This window comes from Mobula hypostoma, chromosome 2, assembly GCF_963921235.1.
Source record: "Mobula hypostoma chromosome 2, sMobHyp1.1, whole genome shotgun sequence".
Classification (NCBI taxonomy): domain Eukaryota; kingdom Metazoa; phylum Chordata; class Chondrichthyes; order Myliobatiformes; family Myliobatidae; genus Mobula; species Mobula hypostoma.
Genome location: NC_086098.1, coordinates 113,783,366 through 113,805,567, shown reverse-complemented (window position 1 = coordinate 113,805,567; position 22,202 = coordinate 113,783,366). Strand labels below are relative to the sequence as shown.

The window sequence follows — 22,202 nt, the reverse complement described above, 5'->3', positions numbered from 1 at the left end:
GCCATTTACTACCACTTCCCATTCCTCCAGCTTCTCTCCCTTTGGAGTCAAATGACATCTTCCAAGTTTGTTCTGCAGGGATCAAAATTTAGATCAAAATTTGGGTTTGCGTGGTGACCAGCAATTAATTAATGTGTATCAGATTTTAAGATTGGCGTCTGGAGAATTTCACACCTTCCCATTCACCAGAATAAAGAACAATAGCTTGCTTCATCTTACTGATTTCTGACCTTGAATTAGTTTGATTTTTATCCTTTCTGTCACTGATTATTGTATGTGTGTGTCTGTACCTTAGTAAATGGGGTTTTATGTAGGCCCTCTGGAAACTGGCATGAACAACATCCTCTGCATTTTTGAGGGAACAGTAGAGTGATGACAGTTAAGAAGGGACAATGGATTCTGGTTAATTGGGACCAGTACACATTTTAGTCCAGTTAAATCGCTGCCCCAATTTGCCAAAGTTTCATGGAAATAGTTAAAAGGTTTTAAAAAACGACAATCTACCATTTAACTGAGTAACTACTAATGTATTTAAATGAAATACAGCACAAATTAGAACACTACCAATACCTCTATAGTACTGTAAAACTCTGTCAGTTCCTGGTAGTTATCGATGGAGGAATTCATCTGCCGTGTTCTTTTGATTGACTGTAAATGAACAAGCTCAGAGCAGACACCTAGTGCAGATAATGGACTATCTTCATACAACTCTTTAGATGATTGCATCTTCCAAATCTTCATTTTTCAATGTAATATTCAAGATGATTGCTGATACCTTCAAATTCTTCATAGTTCCCAACTTGTTGAAGTAGTGAAATCATTTTGTTTTTGTTCCCAGCTGTTTCTGGCATCTCCAAGCCTGAATGCTTGAAACTGAAGTGAGCAAAACTGTTCCGCATTGTCTTGCTGCTTATTTCTTGCCAACTACCAGTGACAATATTCACTGCTTTTTTAAAAATTCCAGTGAGTACCGGCCCAATGCTGCCAAACTCTCCTCATTTGTTAACCCTTTCATTCCTGTAATCATCCTTGTGAACTTGCTCTGGACTCTCTCCAATGACAACACATCCTTTCTGAGATATGGGGCCCAAAACTGTTGACAGTACTCCAAGTGCAGCCTGACTAATGTCTTATAAAGCCTCAGCATTATTTCTTTGCTTTTATATTCTATTCCCCTTGAAATAAATGCCAACATTGCATTTGCCTTCTTTACTATAGACTCGCCTGTAAATTAACCTTCTGGGAATCTTGCACGAGAACTCCTAAGTCCCTCTGCACCTCTGATGTTTGAACCCTCTCCCCATTTAGATAATATTCCGCAGTGTTGTTCCTTTTACCAAAATACATATCATACATTTCCCAACACTGTATTCCATCTGCCACTTTTTTGCTCATTCTTTCAATCTGTCTTAAGTCCTATTGCGATCGCATACCCCTACCCCTCCACCTTTCTTTGTATCATCCACCAACTTTGCCACAAAGCCATCAATTCCATTATCTAAATCATTGACAAACAATGTGAAAAATAGTGATCCCAATACTGACCCCTGAGGAGCACCACTGGCAGCCAACCAGAAAAGATCCCCTTTATTGCCACTCGCTGCCTCCTGCTTGTCAGCCATTCCCCTACCCATGCCAGTATCTTTCCTATAATGCAACATGATTTTATCTTGCTAAACAGCCTTATGTGGCACCTTTTCAAATGCCTTCTGAAAACCCAAGTAAATGATATCCACTGCCTCTCCTTTGTCCATCCTGCTGTTACTTCCTCAAAGAACTCTAACAGATTTGTCAGGCAAGATTTCCCTTTACAGAAGCCATGCTGACTTTAACTTATTTTAACATTAGTCTCCAAGTGCCCCAGAACCTCAACCTTAATAATAGACTCCAACACTTTCCTAACGCCTGAGGTTAGGCTAACTGGTGTGGTGTCTAACCACCACAAATGCACCCAACTAATGTTAGTTAGAAACTGTTTGGTAACAGTCCCCTTGCCCAAATAAGCAGCATAGTTTCCCAAATAAACGAAGGGAATTCCAGCTATTTTCTCAATTTAATTTTTGTTCTTTAGGTGTTGTCCCAAATAAGCGGCTAACTTGATTGACCGATTAACCAGAATCCACTGTACAAACAAGATTTGCCTTTAACAAATACATCTTTTTTAAAAAATCAACAAAACCTCTACAAGTGACTTATTTCCCCCCTGACTAGTATTTCTGACAACTTTCCCAGTCTGGAGGTTACATTTACAGACAAATGGTTATTATCCATATTTTTGAACAAAGTATCATATTGCCTATTTTCCAGTCCTTGGCCATCTTGTCTTCCATTTAGAAACTTTGTAGGCTAGTACCCAAGATGGAGCTGACTAGAATTACAGCCTCCTTCTGCTTCTTTTTGTCCTGTGCAGTAGCCCCTCCATACCAGACAGTGATGCAGCCTGTCAGAATGCTCTCCATGGTACAACTATAGAAGTTTTCAAGTGTATTTGTTGTCATGCCAGATCTCTTCAAACTCCTAATAGCCACTGTCTTGCCTTTTTTTTAAAGTGCAATCGTGAACGATAGCCAGATCAGAAATGCTGATCAAGTCAACTAGTTCCCAAAGAGAACTCTGATAGGCCAATCAGATGGTTCACTGCTGTTCATTGATAGAACACAAAAAAGTCATATGTACAATTAAGAAATATTAAAAAATAGTAGAAATACTGGAGTCATGATGATCATGATGAAGTCTGCTGGAGAGAGACATTTATACACATGCTGACCTCCATAATTCAAAGAGATTGAAGGATAAGGTTGCAGGGTGACAAAACGTGGCAGGAGCACTTGGAACTAAAAACTAATCCCTACCGGGAGAAAACAGCACTGTTCTTTCCCCACTGTTCTCCAGCAGTTTAAGGACTAAGTCCAGCCGGTACATAACTCACAAGTGCTCTTGAAAGTCAGGTATTAACCCTACCTACCAACAACCAAGCATTGCCATCCTGGTTCCCTTCATGATAGCTTATGAAGAAGCACATGAAAGCATGCCTTCTTTATAGCTACATCTATACGTTGGGACCAGGTTAGATCTTGAGAGATCTTGACATCCAGGAACATGAAGCTGCTCACTCTCTCCACTTCTGATCCCCCTATGAAGCTTGGTATGTGTTTCTTTGTCTTGCCCTTCCTGAAGTCCACAATCAGCTCTTTTATCTTACTGACGTTGAGTGGCAGGTTGTTGCTGCGGCACCATTTCACTAGTTGGCATATCTCACTCCTGTACGCCCTCTCGTCACCACCTGAGATTCTACTACAATGGTTGTATCGTCAGCAGATTTATAGATGGTATTTGAGCTATGCCTAGCCACACGGTCATGTGTATATAGAGAGTAGAGCAGTGGGCTAAGCACACATCCCTGAGGTGTGCCAGTGTTGATCGTCAATGAAGAGGATATGTTATCACCAATCTGCACAGATTGTGGTCTTCCAGGTGGGAAGTCGAAGATCCAATTGCAGAGGGAGGTACAGAGGCCCAGATTCTGCAACTTCTCAATCAAAGGATTGTGGGAATGATGGTATTAAATGCTGAGATATAGTTGATGAACAGCATCCTGACGTAGGTGTTTGTGTTGTCCAGGTGGTCTAAAGCTGTGTGGAGAGCCATTGAGTTTAGGTCAACGGCAGATGCATTGTGGTGATAGGCAAATTGCAATGGGTCTAGGTCCTTGCTGAGGCGGGAGTTCAGTCTAGTCATGACCAACCTTTCAAAGCATTTCATCACTGTCGATGTGAGTGCTACCAGGGGATAGTCATTAAGGCAGCCCACATTATTCTTCTTAGACACTGGTATAATTGTAGCCTTTTTGAAGCAAGTGGGAACTTCCGCCTATAGTTGTGAGAGGTTGAAAACGTCCCTGAATACTCCTGCTAGTTGGTTGGCACAGGTTTTAGGTACTCCATCAGGACCTTCCACCTTGCAAGGGTTCACTCTCTTTAAAGAAAGCCTAACATCGGCCTCTGAGACAGAGATCACAGGGTCATCAGGTGCATCAGGGATCTTCATAGCTGTAGTTGTGTTCTCCCTTTCAAAGCATGCATAGAAGGCGTTGAGTTCATCTGGTAGTGAGGCATTGCTGCCATTCATGCTATTGGATTTCGTTTTGTGGGAAGTAATGTCTTGCAGACCCGCCAGAGTTGCCGTGCATCTGATATCACCTCCAACCTCGTTCAAAATTGTTTCCTTGTCCTTGAAATAGCCGTCCGCAAATCATACCTGATTTTCTGGTACAGGCCTGGGTCGCCAGACTTGAATGCCACAGATCTAGCCTTCAGCAGACAATGTACCTCCTGGTTCATCAACAGCTTTTGGTTTGAGAATATACAGTAAGTCTTTGTGGGCACTCACTCATCCACACAGGTTTTAATGAAATTGGTAACTACTGCAGCATACTCACTCAGATTTGAAGATGAATCCCTGAATAGAGTCCAGTCCTGTAGGCGCTCCTGTGCTTCCCTTGTCCATACCTTCTTGGTCCTCACTGCTGGTGCTGCAGTCTTCAGTCTCTGCCTATACTCAGGGAGTAGGAGTACAGATAGGTGATCAGACTTCCCAAAGTGAGGGTGTGGAATAGCATGGTAGGCATTCTTGATAGTGGTGTTGCAATGGTCCAGTGTATTGTGTCCTCTGGTATTGCAAATGATCTGTTGATGGTAGTTCCTTAATAATTTTTTTTTTCAGACTGGCCTGGTTAAAATCTACTTCCTCAGGAAGCTAAAGAAATTGGCATATCTCCTTTGACTCTAATCAATTTTTATTAATGCATCATAGAAACCATTCTGTCTGAATGCATAATGCCTTGGTAGAGAAACTGCTCTGCACATGACCTCAAGAAACTGCAGAAAGTTGTGGATGTAGTAACCAATCTCCTTTTATGGACTCGGTCTATGTTTTTCACTGCATATTAAGCAACCACCATGATCAAAGACCCCCCCCCCCCCCCGGATATTCTCTCTTTTTGCATTTCCCATTGGGCAGAAGATAAAAAAAGCCTGAAAGCACATACAAGCAGGCTCAAGATCAGCTTCTATCCCATTGTATCAGATTCTTGAATGGATCTCTTGTATGATAGTGTGGACTCTTGGCCTCACAATCTACCTCGTTATGATCTTACAATTTATAGCTTATATGTATTGCACTCTTTTGGTAGCTTTAACATTTCATTCTGTCTTGTCATTGTTTTATCTTATTGTAGCTTTTAAAGTTTAAATAAATCCCCCAAGTCAGATATGGACTTGCACAATAACAGTTGCTCCTAATCTACTCACCCCACCTCCTGCCTTACACTAATCAGCCTTTTTATCCAGTATAGTATTTTCCCCTCAATCCCTGCCTTCCTGAAAACTTATGGAGATAACATCGCTCTTCCCAAAATGACCTGTCATTGAAACTTCAATCAGCTGGCTATAATATTTACATACTTTACTAAAAAATCCTCCCAGCACATTCTGCCCTATCAAAGTCTCTGACTATAAAGCAGTCCCAGCTAATATTGGGGAACTTAAGCTTGCCAATACATCTATCCTTTTGTTTTTACATCTTCCATAATCTGCTTACATATCTGTTCCTTTTCCCCACCAGCTACTGGAGCCCTATAATATAACACTGTCATAGTAATTGCAGCTTTCTTATTCCTGAGCTCTACTTATGTTGCCACACTGGGTGAGTCCTCTAAGAAGAAATGCAACTTATTTTCTGCTACTTATCTATTTAATACTGTTTTTCTATCCTTTTACTGTCTTGTTTTTATCTACCGCTTTATTTAATTGCCTGAGAGGAAGCCAAACCCCTAGGTATAATGACAATAAAGATCATTCAGTTCAATTCAATTCAAAAGTGTTCTCTTAAGTGTGACAGTGCTATTTTCCCTCAATGGTAGTGCAATTCTCCAACCTCTTTTCCATTTCTCTCTATCATACTAAATATATGTACATCATTTAAAACTTACAGGATCCCTGTATTGAGATTCCACTATCCTTTCTTCCTATTTGCTAGCTTTCTCCTCCATCAAAGTGCAACAGTTCTTGCCCTAATGTATGCTTATGTTCTTCACTGACCAACTTGTTTCATTTAAAAGTTACCTATTGCTTAGAATTTGTTTTCCAGCAATCTTTAGGTGACGAATTGTAGTTCTCTGCACTTTAAACTCAGATGGTTTGAACACAATCATAACAGGTCGGATTTTTTTTTGTTTTTCCTGCATGTGGAATAATCTTGTAGTTGCAAAGCACCTATTGGAAGAATGGGCTGACACCTTTTTTTGTGGATGGTGTTTCATAAAGCAAAATAATACATCAAAACTGAAGTAATAAATAATATTTTAAATATTAGATCAGTTGCATTACAAGCTCAATTCCTTCAGGAATGAAGCTGTATGATTCACTAGACATTTGCTACTTAAATGTAAAGCAGTAAATGAGAGCTTACCTTAGCTTTCCCAGTAAAGTTGCTCTTTCTAAGGGAGGACATGTAAAAGTTAGAGGCTTTGATTTGTGGGTGAACAATTAGTTTATTTAAAAAGAACTATTAGTAGAAAACTCAGCTATTTTATAGAGCATAAATTTTTGAAATTTTTTTGAAGTAAGCGTCAGTATTTTTGTTTTTAAAGTTCCAACTAAATAGAACACAAAAAATACATCCTTGAATAAATTATATACTAAAGTGTGAATATTAATATGCCAAAGCAGATCAACAGGTAGTCCAAATTTATAGATTAATTTCTCATTTTATCTCTTTGTCAAACTTGCTGAAATTTGGCTTCAGTTAGTGTATTGTCTTTGTTGTTTACTGACACCTTAGAATTGTATCTATCATTCCTTTTGTATATTTTGTTTAGAAATATATATGTATAGAGTTATAAAACTAATATTTTTTTTGTAGCTTTTAGAAAGACTACATATACCTGACTTCACTACATATACCCCTGAACCTACGGTTCCATCTCTGGCTGATGCAGCATGGATTGCTGATGATGAAGGTGATACTTTCATTCGATTTAGGTATGTGTGTGTCCTCAAGTTTAAAAATTGTAGTTTTATTAGAGCATTGCAGATATCGTTCCTTTTTTCATTTGATAAGTTAATAATAAAAAACATCAAAAATTGTAAATTAAAGCACATTTGCAGGTTTATTTTACTCGTAAAATTCCATGTAATTGACATTTTATTTGCCATTGAAAATTAATATATGGTCCAATTACATTAAAAATTGGAATGATTATAAGATTCTGATGTACATTTGAATTAGTGAATAATTAAAATTTGCAAACAGTATAATTAAACTAATTACTGAAGAATATTATTAATCTAAGTATTGGAATGAAATAATTTATAAAATTAAAACTTAGAAAAGCTAATTTTTGCTTCTTGGGCAAAAAAAACTAGGCCTTTGACAGGGTGCCTCACATGAGGCCGCAAAGCAAGATAAAAAGCTTAGTGTTACATGAAAAATACTAGTATGGACAGTAGATTATCGGACTGACATTGGTCATGCCATATTTGGAGTGACGCAAGGATGTGCTTGCATTGAAGAGGGATAGAAGAGGATTATGGGAATGAAAGTGGCTCAGGGTCTGTGCTCAATAGAGTTCATAAGAATGAGGTGAGGTCGTATTTGAACCACAAAACCATTTGTCAAAGGAGCAAAATTAGGTTATTTGTCCCAGCGAATCTGTACCGCCATTCCATCATGACTGATTTATTATCTCTCTCGGCCCCATTTTCTTGTCTTCTCCCCAAGAGAAGACCCTTACTAATCAAGAAGCTCTTAACATCTACTTTAAATATACCCAATGACTTGGCCTCCACAGCTATCTGTCACAACGAATTCCACAAGTTCACCACCCTCTGGCTAAAAAAATTCCTCCTTATCTCTGTTCTAAAGGGACATTCTTGTATTCCAAGGTTGTGCCCTCAGATCCTAGACTCCCCCACTCTATGAAACATTCTTTTAACATCCACTCTATCTAGGCTTTTCAATATTCAATAAGTTTCAATGAGATCTGCCCCTCATTTTTCTAAACTCCAATGAGTACAGGCCAGAGCCATCAAACTCTCCTCATACATTAAACTTTTATTCCTGCTATAATTCTCGTGAATCTCCTGTGGACCCTCTCCAATGCAGGGACATCCTTTCTTTAGATAAGGGTCCCAAAACTGCTCACAAAACTCCAAGTTCAGTCTGACTAATGTCTTAAAAAGTCTCAGCATAACATCCTTGCTTTTATTTTCTAGTCCTCCTGAAGTGAATGCTCTCATTACATTTGCCTTCCTTACTGTCGACTGACCCTGCAAGTTACCCTTTAGGAAATCCTGCTCAAGGACTCCCAAGTTGCAAGAAACCTTCTGTATACTGAAAGGCCTCGACAGAATGGACATGGCGAGGATGCTTTGAATAGTGAGAGAGTCTAGGACCAGAGGGCACAGCCTCAGAATAGAAGAATGTCCCTTCAGAACAGAGATGAGGGTGGTGAATCTGTGGAATTCATTGCCACAGATGGCTGTGGAGGCCAAATTATTGGGTATAAAATGGGGATTGATTGGTTCTTGATTAGAAAGGCGCTTAAAGGTTGTGAAGAGAAGGCAGAAGAATGAGGTTGAGAGGGAAAATAAATCAGTGTTGATCAAATGGCAGTGCAAACTTATTGGGTCAAGTGACCTAATTCTGCTGCTAAGTCCTCATTATGGACCTAAGGGTACATAAGTCACCCAGGTTGGATGAACTGGACCCTAGGTTCTGAAAGAGATAGAGATTGTGGAGGCATTAGTAGTGATCTTTGAAAAATCATTGGACTTTGGTATGCTGCCAAAGGACTGGAAAATTGCAGATACAAAAATCTGAGATGCAAAGGGACTTGGAAGCCCTTGTGCAGAACAACCTAAAGGTTAACTTGCAGGTAGAGTTGGTGGTGAGGAAGACAAATGCAATGTTAGCATTCATTTCAAGAGGTCTAGAATACAAGAGCAGGGAGGTGATGCTGAGGCTTTATAAGGCACTGGTGAAGCTTCACCTTGAGTATTGTGAACAGTTTTGGGCATCTCATCTAAGAAAAAATGTGCTCGGATTGAGAGGGTTCAGAGGAGGTTCTCAAGGATGATTCTGGGAATGAAAATGTTATCGTACGAGGAACGTTTGATAGCCTTGGGTCTGTACTCGCTGGATGTTGGTGGGGTGAGGGGAAGTTCTCGTTGAAATCCTTGCAATCTTGAAAGGCCTAGACATGGTAGATGTGGAAAGGATGTTTCCTATGGTGGGGGAGTCTAGAACAAGAGGTCACAGCCTCAGGATAGAGGGGCATCCATTTAAAACAGATGCGGAGAAATTTCTTTAGCCAGAGGGTGGTGAACTTGTGGAATTTATTACCACCGGCTGCTGTGGAGGCCAGGCCATTGGGTGTATTTAAGGCAGAGCTTGATAGGTTCTTAATTGGACATGGCATCAACGGTTACAGGGAGAAGGCTGGGGAGTGGGGCTGAGGAGGGGGAGAAAAAGGATCAGCCATGATTGAATGGTGGAGTCTGCTCCTATGTCTTATGGTCTTATGGATAAACTAAGATTGAATTATTTGCTTTGTCACACCCAAGGAATGAAGTGCGCACAGCAGAAGTCCAATGTATGATTAGTTCAATGCAAGAGCATTACAAGTCTACAAGTTCAGTAAATCATTTAAAAAGAAAGAACAATACTTGGTACAATGGAGTATCAAATGAAAATGCCTTAAATAAAATCTCTCAACTTGAAGATGAATTATCTCGTCTGAGGTCACAGATTGCCATGATTATTTCAGGACAAGATCAAGGACAAGGTTCTGATTGTGAGTTATATAAATGATTATATTTTTGTTGATAAGCTATTTTTTATTGATAATTAAATGTCTATTAGAGTTTTTAAAAGTAGCTGTACAAAGAACAGTGGCATAATTGATGCAATTCTTGTTCTTATGTATGTAGTGTTCGAAATGTGCAGGATCTTTTCATGAACTGAACGTTGGTTACTGTGATCAATTCTGGTTATTGAAACATCAGTATACTAGAGATCCCAATGCTTGCTTTTGAGTCTCAAAAGCAAATGATTAAATATACACATTCGTTATGATTTGTATTACCACATTGAAACATTAATTGCTTTTTGAAATAGTTTTTGTTTGCTCCTAGGTTTAAGTCAGTTAAAATCAAATGGTTTGGAATCAAATGGCTTTTCTGTTCCTGGTACTCCTGCCTTCATTCCTCCTCCAAAATTAGCATCAACACCACTTGGTGCTTTGAGTAATCCATCTGTAGCAGCTACTGAGCAAGCACTGCCACCACCACCCCCGCCACTGCCACCATTAACTACTGAAAATAATGTTGCTGCAACTAAAGATCTCAAACAAGACTGCCGGACTTTGAAGATAAATTCTAGAGATGCGACCATCAAACCAATGCTAACTAAAAAACCCTCAAATTCCTTTAACATGATGGATGTATTGAAGGACATGCAGAATGTCAAATTAAGAGTAGTAGAAAGGTATTTTTTGTTTAGTAGTTTAAGGAACTAGAACACTTGAGAGATTTGGCATATGTTTCAAAACGTATTTCTTATTTTGAAAGGTCACCAGGCGGGACACCTATAGGGAAGAAATCTGCAAGGAAACCACCTATTTCTGATCCAGCAGCACTTATTGCTGAAGCTTTAAAACAAAAGTTTGCACACAGGTACCTTAATGATTCTTCTGATAAGGAAAATGAGTCCTTTGAATTTTCTCCTCTATCAAGTCCAGAGACTTCAAGGGTAAGTTGATTCATGTAAACAAAAGAAAAATCAAACAACATTTGTTTACAGTTTCCACAGATGCTGCCTGATCTGAGTATTTCTCTTATTTTCTGTTTATATTTTAGATTTCAAGCAAATATTGCAATTCTTTTTACCATATAACTTCTTTAGCAAGGTTGTCGACATTTTGTGTCACTATTTGTAATAAAATACTTATTGAAAGAAAGGAAATTTGAACTGTTTGTCTGCCAAATGGTTGCTCGTTCCATAACATTTAGTTAAAACTTGTTGGATGTTCTCTTATAGTTGAGAAAATGGTCATTTCACCTGGTAACTTTGTTTTTCTTTTTGGTTTGGCCACATAATAGTCAGAAAGATTATGAAGATGATGTCTCATAATAAGCCTTTGGCCCTGTTTTAGTCATGGGTGTAGATGCCCATTTCCTATTTACCGCAGAGGAAGTGTCAGATAAACACCTGAAAATTAAGGCCCATGCAAGTAATTTCTAGATAGCTGTGTTGTTTGACAAATGTACTTGCCTAACTCCTTTGAGTTAAATTTTTGATTTGAATCTTTAATAATAAACTTAAATCTTTAAAGATGATTTTCATGACAGAATTGATGGCTTTGTGGCCAAGTTTGCGAACGATACACAGATAGGTGGAGGGGCTAGTTGTATTGAGGAAGAAGGGAGTCTGTAGAAGACTTAAACAAATGAGGAGAATGGGCAAAGAAGTGGCAGATGGAATAATGTGTAGAGACATGTATGGTCAGGCACTTGGTAGAAAGAATAAAGGCGTAGACTATTTACTAAATGGGGAGCAAATTCAGAAATCAGAGCTGCAAAGGGACTTGGGGAATCCTGCATGAGGATCCCAAGGGTTAACTTGCAGTTTGAGTTGGTGTTAAGGAAGGCAAATGCAATGTTAGCATTAATTTCGAGAGGACTAGAATATAAAAGCAAGGATGTGATACTGAAGCTTTATAAGCCATTGGTCAGATTGCACTTGGAGGATTATGAGCAGTATTCGATCCCTCATCTAAGAAAGGATGTGCTGGCATTGGAGAGGATCCAGAGGAGGTTCATGAGAATGATCCTAGGAATGGCTCTGGGCCTATACTGGCTGAAGTTTAGAATAATGAGGGTGGATCTCATTGAAACCTACTGAATATTTAAAGGCATAGATTGAGTGGATGTTGGGAAGTTATTTCCTATGGTGGGTGAATCCAGGACCAGAGGGCACCAGCCTCAGATAGAAGGATGCCCCTATAGAACAAAGATGAGAAGGTATTTCTTTAGCCAGAGGATGTTTAATCTGTGGAATTTAATTGCCACATGTCTGTGGAGGCCAGGATATTGGGTATATTTAAAGCAGAGGTTGATAAGGTTCTTGATTAGTAAAGGCATCAAATGTTGTGGGGAGAAGGCAGGAGAATGGGGTTGAGAGGGTTAATTAATCAGCCACGATGAAATGGCGGAGCAGACTTGATGGGCAAAATAACATAATTTCGCTCATATGTCTCATGATCTTTGAAGGAAGTTACAAATTTACTTGGAAATATTTTCTATATTTCACGATGTTTTTTATACTTCATGGAATTTCCAAACCTGTAGAAATTTGACTACTAAAATGTGAATGATCAACCTATATATTACTGATACTGTAACTTTGTTACAAAACGTAATATTTAGGAGGATTATATTTAAATTTGATTTTTGTGTCTTTTTGGGAATTCTGCAATATTATCAGCAAAAAAAAACAATATTGGTTTCCAGGACTCCGACATATGAATGAAAATAATGTCAGTTTCCCCACATATTCTGATGATATCCCAATGAACCTTGCCAACACCCATTTTACCAACTTCATTGCCTGGATACCCAGTACTAGATTAGCAAAATATTTCTTCCAATCCAATATTAGGAAGATTGAAACCATTGCCATGTACAATTCACAACATAGATTCCCCAGCTGTAGATTCATGCTCTTCCTAGTGTTACGTACCCCGTAACTGGGTTGCCAAACCAGCAGAAATGGATCACTCAGTTGGAGTCTGGAGTACTAGAACTAAGAAAGTTTTATTAAAGAAACAAGCAACACAGTAATCGAAAGGATAATAAATGCAACAGTTCAACAATGATAACCACACATGTGCACAGAATTAAGATAACAGCATCAATCAAGCTCTATCGTTGTCTAGGGGTAAATGACCAAATTTAAAAGTGACTCAAAGTTCAGTCCAGTTTAGTAGTTCAGTTCGCAGTAATCGTTGCCATGGATGGACAACGTGGGGGAAGAGAGACAGAGAGAACAGGAACAACTGATCATTCAGCACAGCTTCACTCACAGACCGGCGAGATGGCTCACAAGCAGCTTTTGGGCAGGTCCTTGGTGATGTCACCTGAGGTCACCGACTGTGACCCCTCCTCCAGATGCGGTCGATCCTCTGCAGTGAACCCGGCACCCAGGCAAGGGTGGACACACACCGGGTTCCCGCTGATCGTACCTTTCCACCCTGGTCGTTGTCTGGTACTTCTCACCCACTCGTGAGAGGCGCACCGCTTCCAGGGTCTCGTTACCTCGGGTAGCGTGTGTCCTGTCTTAGCGAACCTGTCCCTTTTTATCCCCCTGCTGGGGCATCGCCTGTCCACCACTTCAAACAGTTCAGGGTTCAAAGGGGGAGCCGCTCCAGACAGCCCTCTTTCTCCCACGTCCCTTCATTACACATCTCCAGACGCTGCTCCATTGTTCCTTATCTCTCCTTCCCCTGAGGGCAGGTGGCAGACCACTTGCTGATGTCACTGATGCTAACCCAGGCCAGCAAACATCTTAATTTTATGTGTATTCTCGTCACACTAGTATCTGCCTGAAATTGAACTAGGTAGTTCACAACTTGTATGTCAAGTATAACTTCATGATGAGCTTTAGACTACTGTGCTTACAACCAACAAGACTGCTTATTCATTCTGATACATCAGTTGACTATCAACTTCAACTCATTTGCTGGTGAAATCCTAGCTTTTTGCTTTGATTATCCCCTGGTCTTGTCTATTCTAATGTATTTCAAAACTGGCCTTGCTTGTTATTGAGTCTATCCAAAATTATGGCTGCCATGTCGTAATTTGCATTAGTCACATTTGGTAATGACCTCAGTGCTTGTTAACCTATAGTGGTGCTAGAAAGTTGGTGAACCCTATAGAATTTTCTCGATTTCTGCACAAATATGACCTAAAATGTGATCAGATCTTCACGCAAGTCCTAAACCTAGATAAAGAGAACCCAATTAAATAAATAACAGAAAAAAAACATTATACTTGTTCATTTATTTATTGAGAAAAATGATTCAATATTACATGACCTGGCTCTCAAGGAACTGTACGAGACCATCAGCACCCTGGAGAATGTACACCCGGAGGCTGCCTTCATTGTTGCTGACTAAAGTCTCTACATCCGGGTGAGCACACGGGGTAATGCATACTTGACAGCTGCTACTCTCCCTTCCGCAATGCTTACAAAGTGCTCCTCCGCCCCCCCTCCCCCACCCCACCAATATGGAAAATCGAATCACTCCTCCATTTTTCTGTTGCCAAAGTACAGGCAGAAGCTGAAACAAGAGACAGCCATAGTTAAAACCGTTCACTGTAGGTCTGACCAATCGGCCTCCATGCTGCAGGACTACTTTGATGACATCGACTGGAATGTCTTCCATGATGAGGATGTTTCCGAATTCATGGAAGGGATCACGAGCTTTATCTGGAAGTGCGTTGAGGATTTCCCCTAGAAATCGGTCAGGGTCTTTCCAAACCAGCAACCCTGGATCAACAGTTCCATGCAAGCAGCACTTAGCGCACGACACAGAGCTTACACTGCTGGTGATCAGCAGGACCTCAAGAAATGCAGCTATGATCTGCACAAAGTCATCAAGGCAGTGAAACAACAATACAGAGACAAGATTCAGACTCAACTTTCCACTGACAACACACGCAGCTTATGGCAAGGTCTGCACACCATCGCAGACTTCAAAGCTAAAAACAGTGGAATTTCCAGATGAGCTAAATCTTTTTTATGCTCGATTCGATGTCGGCAATGCTAAGCCCCTGAGGAGGACTACAGATGATGCGACCTGCAGCTTGGTCATCTGAGGCTGAAGTACGCCGGTGTTTCCAACGAGTGGACAGTCGCAAGGCTGCAGGACCGGACGGCATCCCAAGGCCGGGTACTCAGGATGTGCGCAGCACAACTGGCAGGTGTGTTACAGACAGTTTTAATCTCTCCCTCTTCCAGTGTTGAGTGCCCTGCTGCTTCAAGTTATCCACCATTGTCTTTGTACCAAAAAAGACCAAGGTAACATGCCTGAATGACTGGCGTCCTGTCGCACTCAGCTCAATAATAAGCAAATGCTTTGAAAGGCTGGTCAAGGATTACATCTGAAGTTTGCTACCACCCATACTGGACCCCTACAATTCGCCTACCAACACAGCTGATCGACAGATGATGCAATAGCGACTGCTCTACATACCGTCCTTGCACATCTGGAGAAGAAGGATGCTTATTTGAAAATGCTGTTCTTGGACTACAGTTCAGTATTCAACACCATAATTCCATCAAGGCTCGACAGGAAGCTCAGAGACCTCGGCCTTGACCCTGCCTTGTGCAGCTGGATCCTGGACTTCCTGTCAGATTGCCAGCAGGTGGTAAGAGTGCACTCCCTCACCTCTGCCCCTCTGACCCTCAACACAGCAGCCCCTCAAGGCTGTGTCCTAAGCCCCCTCCTTTACTCTCTGAATACCCATGACTGCGTCGCCACCTACAGCTCCAATCTGCTAATTAAATTTGCTGACGACACTGCACTGATTAGCCTAATCTCAAATCATAATGAGGCAGCCTACAGAGAAGAAGTCATCACCCTAACACAGTGGTGTCAAGAAAACAATCTCTCCCTCAATGTCGCAAAATCAAAGGAGCTGGTTGTGGACTAAAGGAGGAATGGAGACAAACTAGCTCCTATTGACATCAGTGGATCTGGGGTTGAGAGGGTAAACAGCTTTAAGTTCCTCGGCATCCACATCACCAAGGACCTCATATGGACTGTACCAGCTGTGTGGTAATATTACGATCGAGGAACGTGTTTGTAGCCCGGATATTGAACTTTTTGCTGTTGGACTCCAGCCATATTCCACCGAGATCCAACATTGAGCATCATGGGAGGTTGTTCCTGCCTGTGGCCATCGAACTTTGCAGCTCCTCTGTGGAGGGTCAGACACCCTGAGCCAATAGGCTGGTCCTGGACTTATTTCCATCTGGCATAGTTTGCATATTGTTGTTCGATTGTTTGTGGTTTTTGTATTGCTATATTTATGCTCTATTCTCGGTTGGTGCAACTGTAATGAAATTCAATTTCCCTCGGGATCAATAAAGTATGTCTATGTCTATATGGCCCCCCCACCCCCCAGATTTAAGAACTTTCTATAGGGGCACGACTGAGAGCAGCCTGACTGGCTGCATCACTGCCTGGTATGGGAACTGTACTTCCCTCAATTGCAGGACTCTGCATGGAGTGGTGTGGACAACCCAGCGCATCTGTAGGTGTGAACTTCCCACTACTCAGAACATTTACAAATTCAAGTGTGTAAAAAGGGCCTGAAGGATCATTGGAGACCCGAGTCACCCCAACCACAAACTGTTCCAGCTGCTACCATCTGGGAAATGATACCGCAGCATATAAGTCAGGACCAACAGGCTCCGAGACAGCTTCTTCCACCAGGCCATTAGACTAATTAATTCATGCTGATCAACTGTATTTCTTTGTTATGTTGACTGTCCTGTTGTACATAGTATTTATTATAAATTATTATGAATGCACATTACACATTTAGATGGAGATGTAACGTAAAGATTTTTACTACTCCTGTATATGAAGGATATAAGTAATAAAGTCAATTCAATTCAATTCAATGTATTTGTTGGAAAAAGTATGTGAACCTCTGGGGTAATGCCTTCTACAAAAGCGATTTGGAGTCGGGTGTTCCAGTTATTGAGTTGCAGAGGTGCCCCGACCTATATAAAAAAGACATAAAAGTCAGATTACTGACAGAGCCTGCTCTTCTGAAGAAAGATCAGTTTATGTGCACCATACCTCAATCAAAATAACTTTCAGAGGACCTTAGTAGAAGAATTTTGGAGATGCATGAAGCTGGAAAAGGCTCCAGAAGCATTTCCAAAGACTTGAGTGTTCATCAGTTCACAGTAAGAGTAATTGTCTAAATAGAGGAAACAGTATTGTTGCTACTCTCCCTTGGAGTGGGCATCCTGCAAAGATCACAGCAAGAACACAATGTGCAATGCTGAAGGAGGTGAAAAAGAACCCTGGGATAACAGCAAAAGACCAGCACAAATCTAGAACTTGCTAAAATCTCTGTTCATTTGTCCACTATAAGAAAAGCACTGAACAGAATGATGTTTATGGAAGGACACCATGGAGAAAACTACTGTACACCAAAAAAAAAATACATTGCCGCATGTCTTAAGTTTGCAAAAGATTACCTGGATAGTCTACAACCCTTCTGGGACAATGTTCTGTGGACAGATGAGACAAAAGTTGCTCTTTTTGGCAGAAACGCACATTGGAGGAAAAAGGGAACTGCACACCAACACCAAAATCTTATCCCAATAGTGAAGCATAACGGAAAGAACATCATGTTTGGGGCTGCTTTGCTGCCTTGGAGCCTGGACAGCTTTCAGTGATTGAGATAACAATGAATTCAAAATTGTATCAAGACATTTTACAGGACAATATCAGAGTAGCAGTCTGTCACCTGAAGCTTAATCAAAGTTGGATAATGCAACAAGACAATGATCTGAAAGACAAGAGTAAGTCAACAACAGAATGGTTTAAAAATGAGAAAGTTCATCTTCTGGAATGGCCAAGTCAAAGTCCTGACCTTAATCCCATAGAGATGTTGTGGAAGGACCTGAGGCAAGCAGTTCATGCAAGGAAGCCCACCAACATCACAGAGTTGAAGCAGTTTTGTAAGAAGAAATGGCCTAAAATTCCTCCAAGCTAATGTGCAAGACTGATCAACTGTTACCTAAAACGTTTGGTTGAAGTTATTGCTGTATAAGGGGGGTCACACCAGGTACTGAATGCAAGGTTCACATACTTTTTCCAGCAAATACATGTAATATTGGATCATTTTTCCTAATAAATAAACAAGTATAATGTCTTTTGTGTTATTTAATTCATTTTCTTTATCTAGTTTTAGGACTTGCGTAAAGATCTGATCATATTTTAGGGAATATTTATGCAGAAATAGCGAAAATTCTATAGGGTTCACAAACTTACTAGCACCACTGTAAATTGGTTATGTTTAAAAGCAACTAAATTAAAAAATTCTCCTTGTAAGTGCATTCCCCTACATTTCCTGTTGGTTATCATTTTAATTCTTTGTATTCCTACTGTAATCTCTTTGTTATAAACATATAAGATCCTAAAGGGATTGGACAGGCTAGATGCAGGAAGATTGTTCCTGATGTTGGGGAAGTCCAGAACGAGGGGTCACAGTTTGAGGATAGAGGGGAAGCCTTTTAGGACCGAGATTAGGAAAAACTTCTTCACACAGAGAGTGGTGAATCTGTGGAATTCTCTGCCACAGCAAACTGTTGAGGCCAGTTCATTGGCTATGTTTAAGAGGGAGTTAGATATGGCCCTTGTGGCTACAGGGATCAGGGGGTATGGAGGGAAGGCTGGGGCGGGGTTCTGAGTTGGATGATCAGCCATGATCATAATAAATGGCGGTGCAGGCTCGAAGGGCCGAATGGCCTACTCCTGCACCTATTTTCTATGTTTCTATGTTATTGTCTTCCAACAATGTTCCATCAAAGCTTACGTTCTTGTCTCTGTTCAAAACACGGATTCAATTTTCAGACAAATCATTTGATATATTCAATCTTTTTCTTTAAAACTTCAAGTAATTCATCTCACTCATATAGGGTTAACTTTTTGATATTTACTGACTTCCTTACTATCCTTAAAGTTTGTTTCCTTTTGTTATTTAATCATTCCTGACTTTTGTCGTAAAACTGGCTTTCTTTTATGTCCTCTCCTCCCTACCCTCTTCACAACATTTTAATTTCTAATTTTCCAATTCTGGTGCTAGGCATTGATCTGGAATGTTCAATGAAAATAAATTTTTAAAAAAACTGCGGAAGTAGAAATCTGAAGCAAAATCAGATAATGCTGGAAACATTCAGCATGTTGGGCAGCATCTATGGAAAGAGAAATAGAATTAATGTTTCTATCAAAGACATTTTTGCCAATTCTGACAAAGATCCTTTAGCTTTGTTTCTTTACAATATGCTCCCTGTGCTCACTGACCTGCTGAGCAATTTGTTTTATCTTCTTTAATTCTCATCTTCATTTATAAACCCCTCTGTGATCTTGGTCCACTCTCTAGCATGAGCCTTTGAGATGCCTGTATTGCTGTTTTCTGTGCAATTATTTTGCCATTAGAGGCTGTGTTTTGAACTGCCAAGTCTCTAAGCTCTGATTTCTTTTTTCCCATAAATCTTTTTGCTTCTCTTTCTATCTTTAAAATACACTTTTTAAAAAACAATCTCTCTGGACCGAGCTTCTATTTATTATCCTGATATTTCCACGTGCATTTTGGAATTTGTATTTGAACGCTAATATTCCTGTAAAGTACTCTTAAGTGCTGTAGTATACACCCTATCTTTGTTATATGCGGGGGATACGTTCCTCAAAGTTGACGCATAATACAAAATCGCATAATGTGAATAATTATTTAAATGGAGAAAATAGGGATGCGTTTCAGAGGGCTTCCTAAATATGTTTTATCTGTAATTTATTCACATTTTCATACCAATACGACACAAAAGCAGTATTTCAAGACAGCATTTGTATTATATTTCATTCATTTAAGGTAATAGTCAACGTAATAAATCATAGAAAGTTAACATCCTAGGGTGTACAGTACTCACCAACTGTGGCAGGTGTGTTCGCTCCGGGAGAGGAGTGGCTGTTGTGGTGTTGGGCAGCTTTACATGGAGAAGGTGGATGGTTGTGGTCGTCAGGATAATATCAAGCACAGCAAGGGGTGAAGGAAGACTCACAGAACTCTTAGAATGCCAGCAGCAGAAGATGACACCTAATTGAAGAAAGTGGTGAGGGTTGTTTGCTTGGCAGCATTTTGTTTTTCAGCATAAATTTGCTTCTAGGGAAGAAGGGTTGACGGCAGGGAATGACTAAAATGCTGATTCCGTTTTAAACTTGGGTCCATGTCCATCTCCATTTGTGCCAAGTGTTCCGACTTCCACCATTTCCTCACGGTTGGTAAACTCCCGGGATTTTCAAAATCGTCTGTTGCTTGCAGCATCTGAGAGATAGTTTGCCGTTAAAAAAAAAATACGTACGCCTTGAATGTGGATCACACCTTGGTTGAGTGGTTGAATCAGCAATGTTGTGTTAGGTGACAGGGAACACACTGTTTTGTTAGGATGAATGCTGTCCAAATGTTTAGGATGGGCTGGCGCATTGTCAAGCAACAAAAGAACTTTAAAGGCAAGATTCTGTTCCCGGCAGTAGCATCCCAGAGCTGTGTTACCTTCAGCTGACGGCCCAAGACATGACATCGGATGCTTAGAAGGCATAGTTAAATATTTCAAGCCCAAAATCACTGCACCGTAGGTAAAACCAATAAAAGTTTAAGAGCGCAAGATCGTGCATCCACACCTTGCCAAACCAATGCGAGAGTGGCGGGAGTGAGATTGTGAGGTGGGCGCACGTGACTTGTATTGGCGGGAAGGCAGTGCTCCTTGCATAACTGTGAGTTTTGGACGCAAATAATGAGACGTAGGTAGAAATAGTTTCCTCGCATAACTGTGAATCCGCATTGTTTGAAGACACATGTAATGAGGATAGGGTTATTAAAGAGGCTACTTAATTAGAAGCTGTTGTCATTAAAATTTAAGTAGGTAGAAGTAGTGTTATTTATATTCAGTACTTATATTTAAAATTTATAGCTTGTAATAGATAGTTGAACAAGATGGAGGGGTCAGTTAGATAATGACTTTCAAGATGAAGTTTTACTGTGTACCTTTTCTCCAATTTTATTTTCTTTGTTTTACTTTCCAGCTTAGAGTGAATCCTCAATTTGTCAACTGACTTTGTAATAATTATTAGTAATTATTTACTATTAATTACATCTAGTAATTATAATTAAATTGTATGTTGGAAGTTTTTAGCAGTTATAATGGATGGATTACTTACACATATAATCCATACATTTTAAACTGTAATCAATGTTACAAGAATTTTACACAATTAAGTGTATCAAAAAACTTTGTTTAGTGACTAATTTTTATTTCTCTCCCTCCAGTTTGGGCAGTACACCCAAAGACGTGACAACCAAAATTCTGTGAAGAGTGGTAAAATAGTACAACCAGGAATGTAAATGTTTGCAAATACTATTAATTAATCAGGGAAAAAAAAAGTAGGGCAATACTGTAAGAGGTGTTTTGTAAAATGGATACAAGTGACAGAAGAGATGCTTCACCATAAAACTCATGCACTGAGTATAACTTGTTATTTAAGAAGGCTAGTGCAAGGTATTGTAAATTTTAAATGTGGTGTTTTCTAAATTAGCTAGAATTTGTTAAACTATTTTTGTAAGAATTTTTCCACAGAGACCTTATTAAATTCAAAAAATTGCATGCTTGGAAAATTTTGGTTAATTTTGTGTCAGCACTAAATAATCTTTTTAATTGATGTTTCTTTTATCTTTGGATTATACTTGTAAATTTTGAAATTATTGTCTCTATAGCTGTGATTAGAATTAAGTGGGATAAAGTCTTGTAAATGTACATTTCATCAATTAAACTGTGAGTGAAAAGTGCACTTACTGTTTGGTTTAATTTTTACCAAGTGCTACTGAATATGAAAGCCATCTCCCACGTAAAGCATATTGGATATTTAATCTATTTAACATATTTTGCTTCAGATTAGGGCAATTTTTGAACCTGTAGAAATCAATTCCTTTCAGTAATTGTGATTTCCTTGGGAAGCTGTTGGAGGATGTGCGCATATTTGTTTTCAATTTCAATATTTCATTTTGAAGGAGCAGATTGTTTTGTTTTGATGGGGACATAAAACAGTCCTGGGGGGGGGGGGAGAACCGAGAGCTAAAGTAAATATATTTATTGAAGTGCATTTAGAGTGACCTGTAATAGACAGGTAAGATATAACCTTCTATTAAATGCCATTAGGAATCCCAGCATTTATGATTCATCATGTCATACAGTGGCATGCAAAAGTTTAGGCAACCCTGGTCAAAATCTCTGTTACTGTGAATAGCTAAGCGAGTAAAAGATGACCTGATTTCCAAAAGGCATAA

At 39.8% G+C, this 22,202-nt stretch overlaps 1 protein-coding gene across 1 annotated transcript in view; it reads left to right on the top strand.

Annotated features, from left to right (window-relative positions):
- Positions 1 to 21,699, top strand: part of mtfr2 (mitochondrial fission regulator 2) — a 31,883-nt gene extending 10,184 nt beyond the window's left edge. The window contains exons 4-8 of the mRNA XM_063072245.1: positions 6,922 to 7,040; positions 9,624 to 9,853; positions 10,194 to 10,545; positions 10,629 to 10,809; positions 21,189 to 21,699. Coding sequence (XP_062928315.1) covers positions 6,922 to 7,040; positions 9,624 to 9,853; positions 10,194 to 10,545; positions 10,629 to 10,809; positions 21,189 to 21,263 — 957 coding nt within the window. The 3' untranslated portion in view covers positions 21,264 to 21,699. The remainder of the gene's footprint in view (positions 1 to 6,921; positions 7,041 to 9,623; positions 9,854 to 10,193; positions 10,546 to 10,628; positions 10,810 to 21,188) is intronic.
- Positions 21,700 to 22,202: the final 503 nt, after the last annotated feature.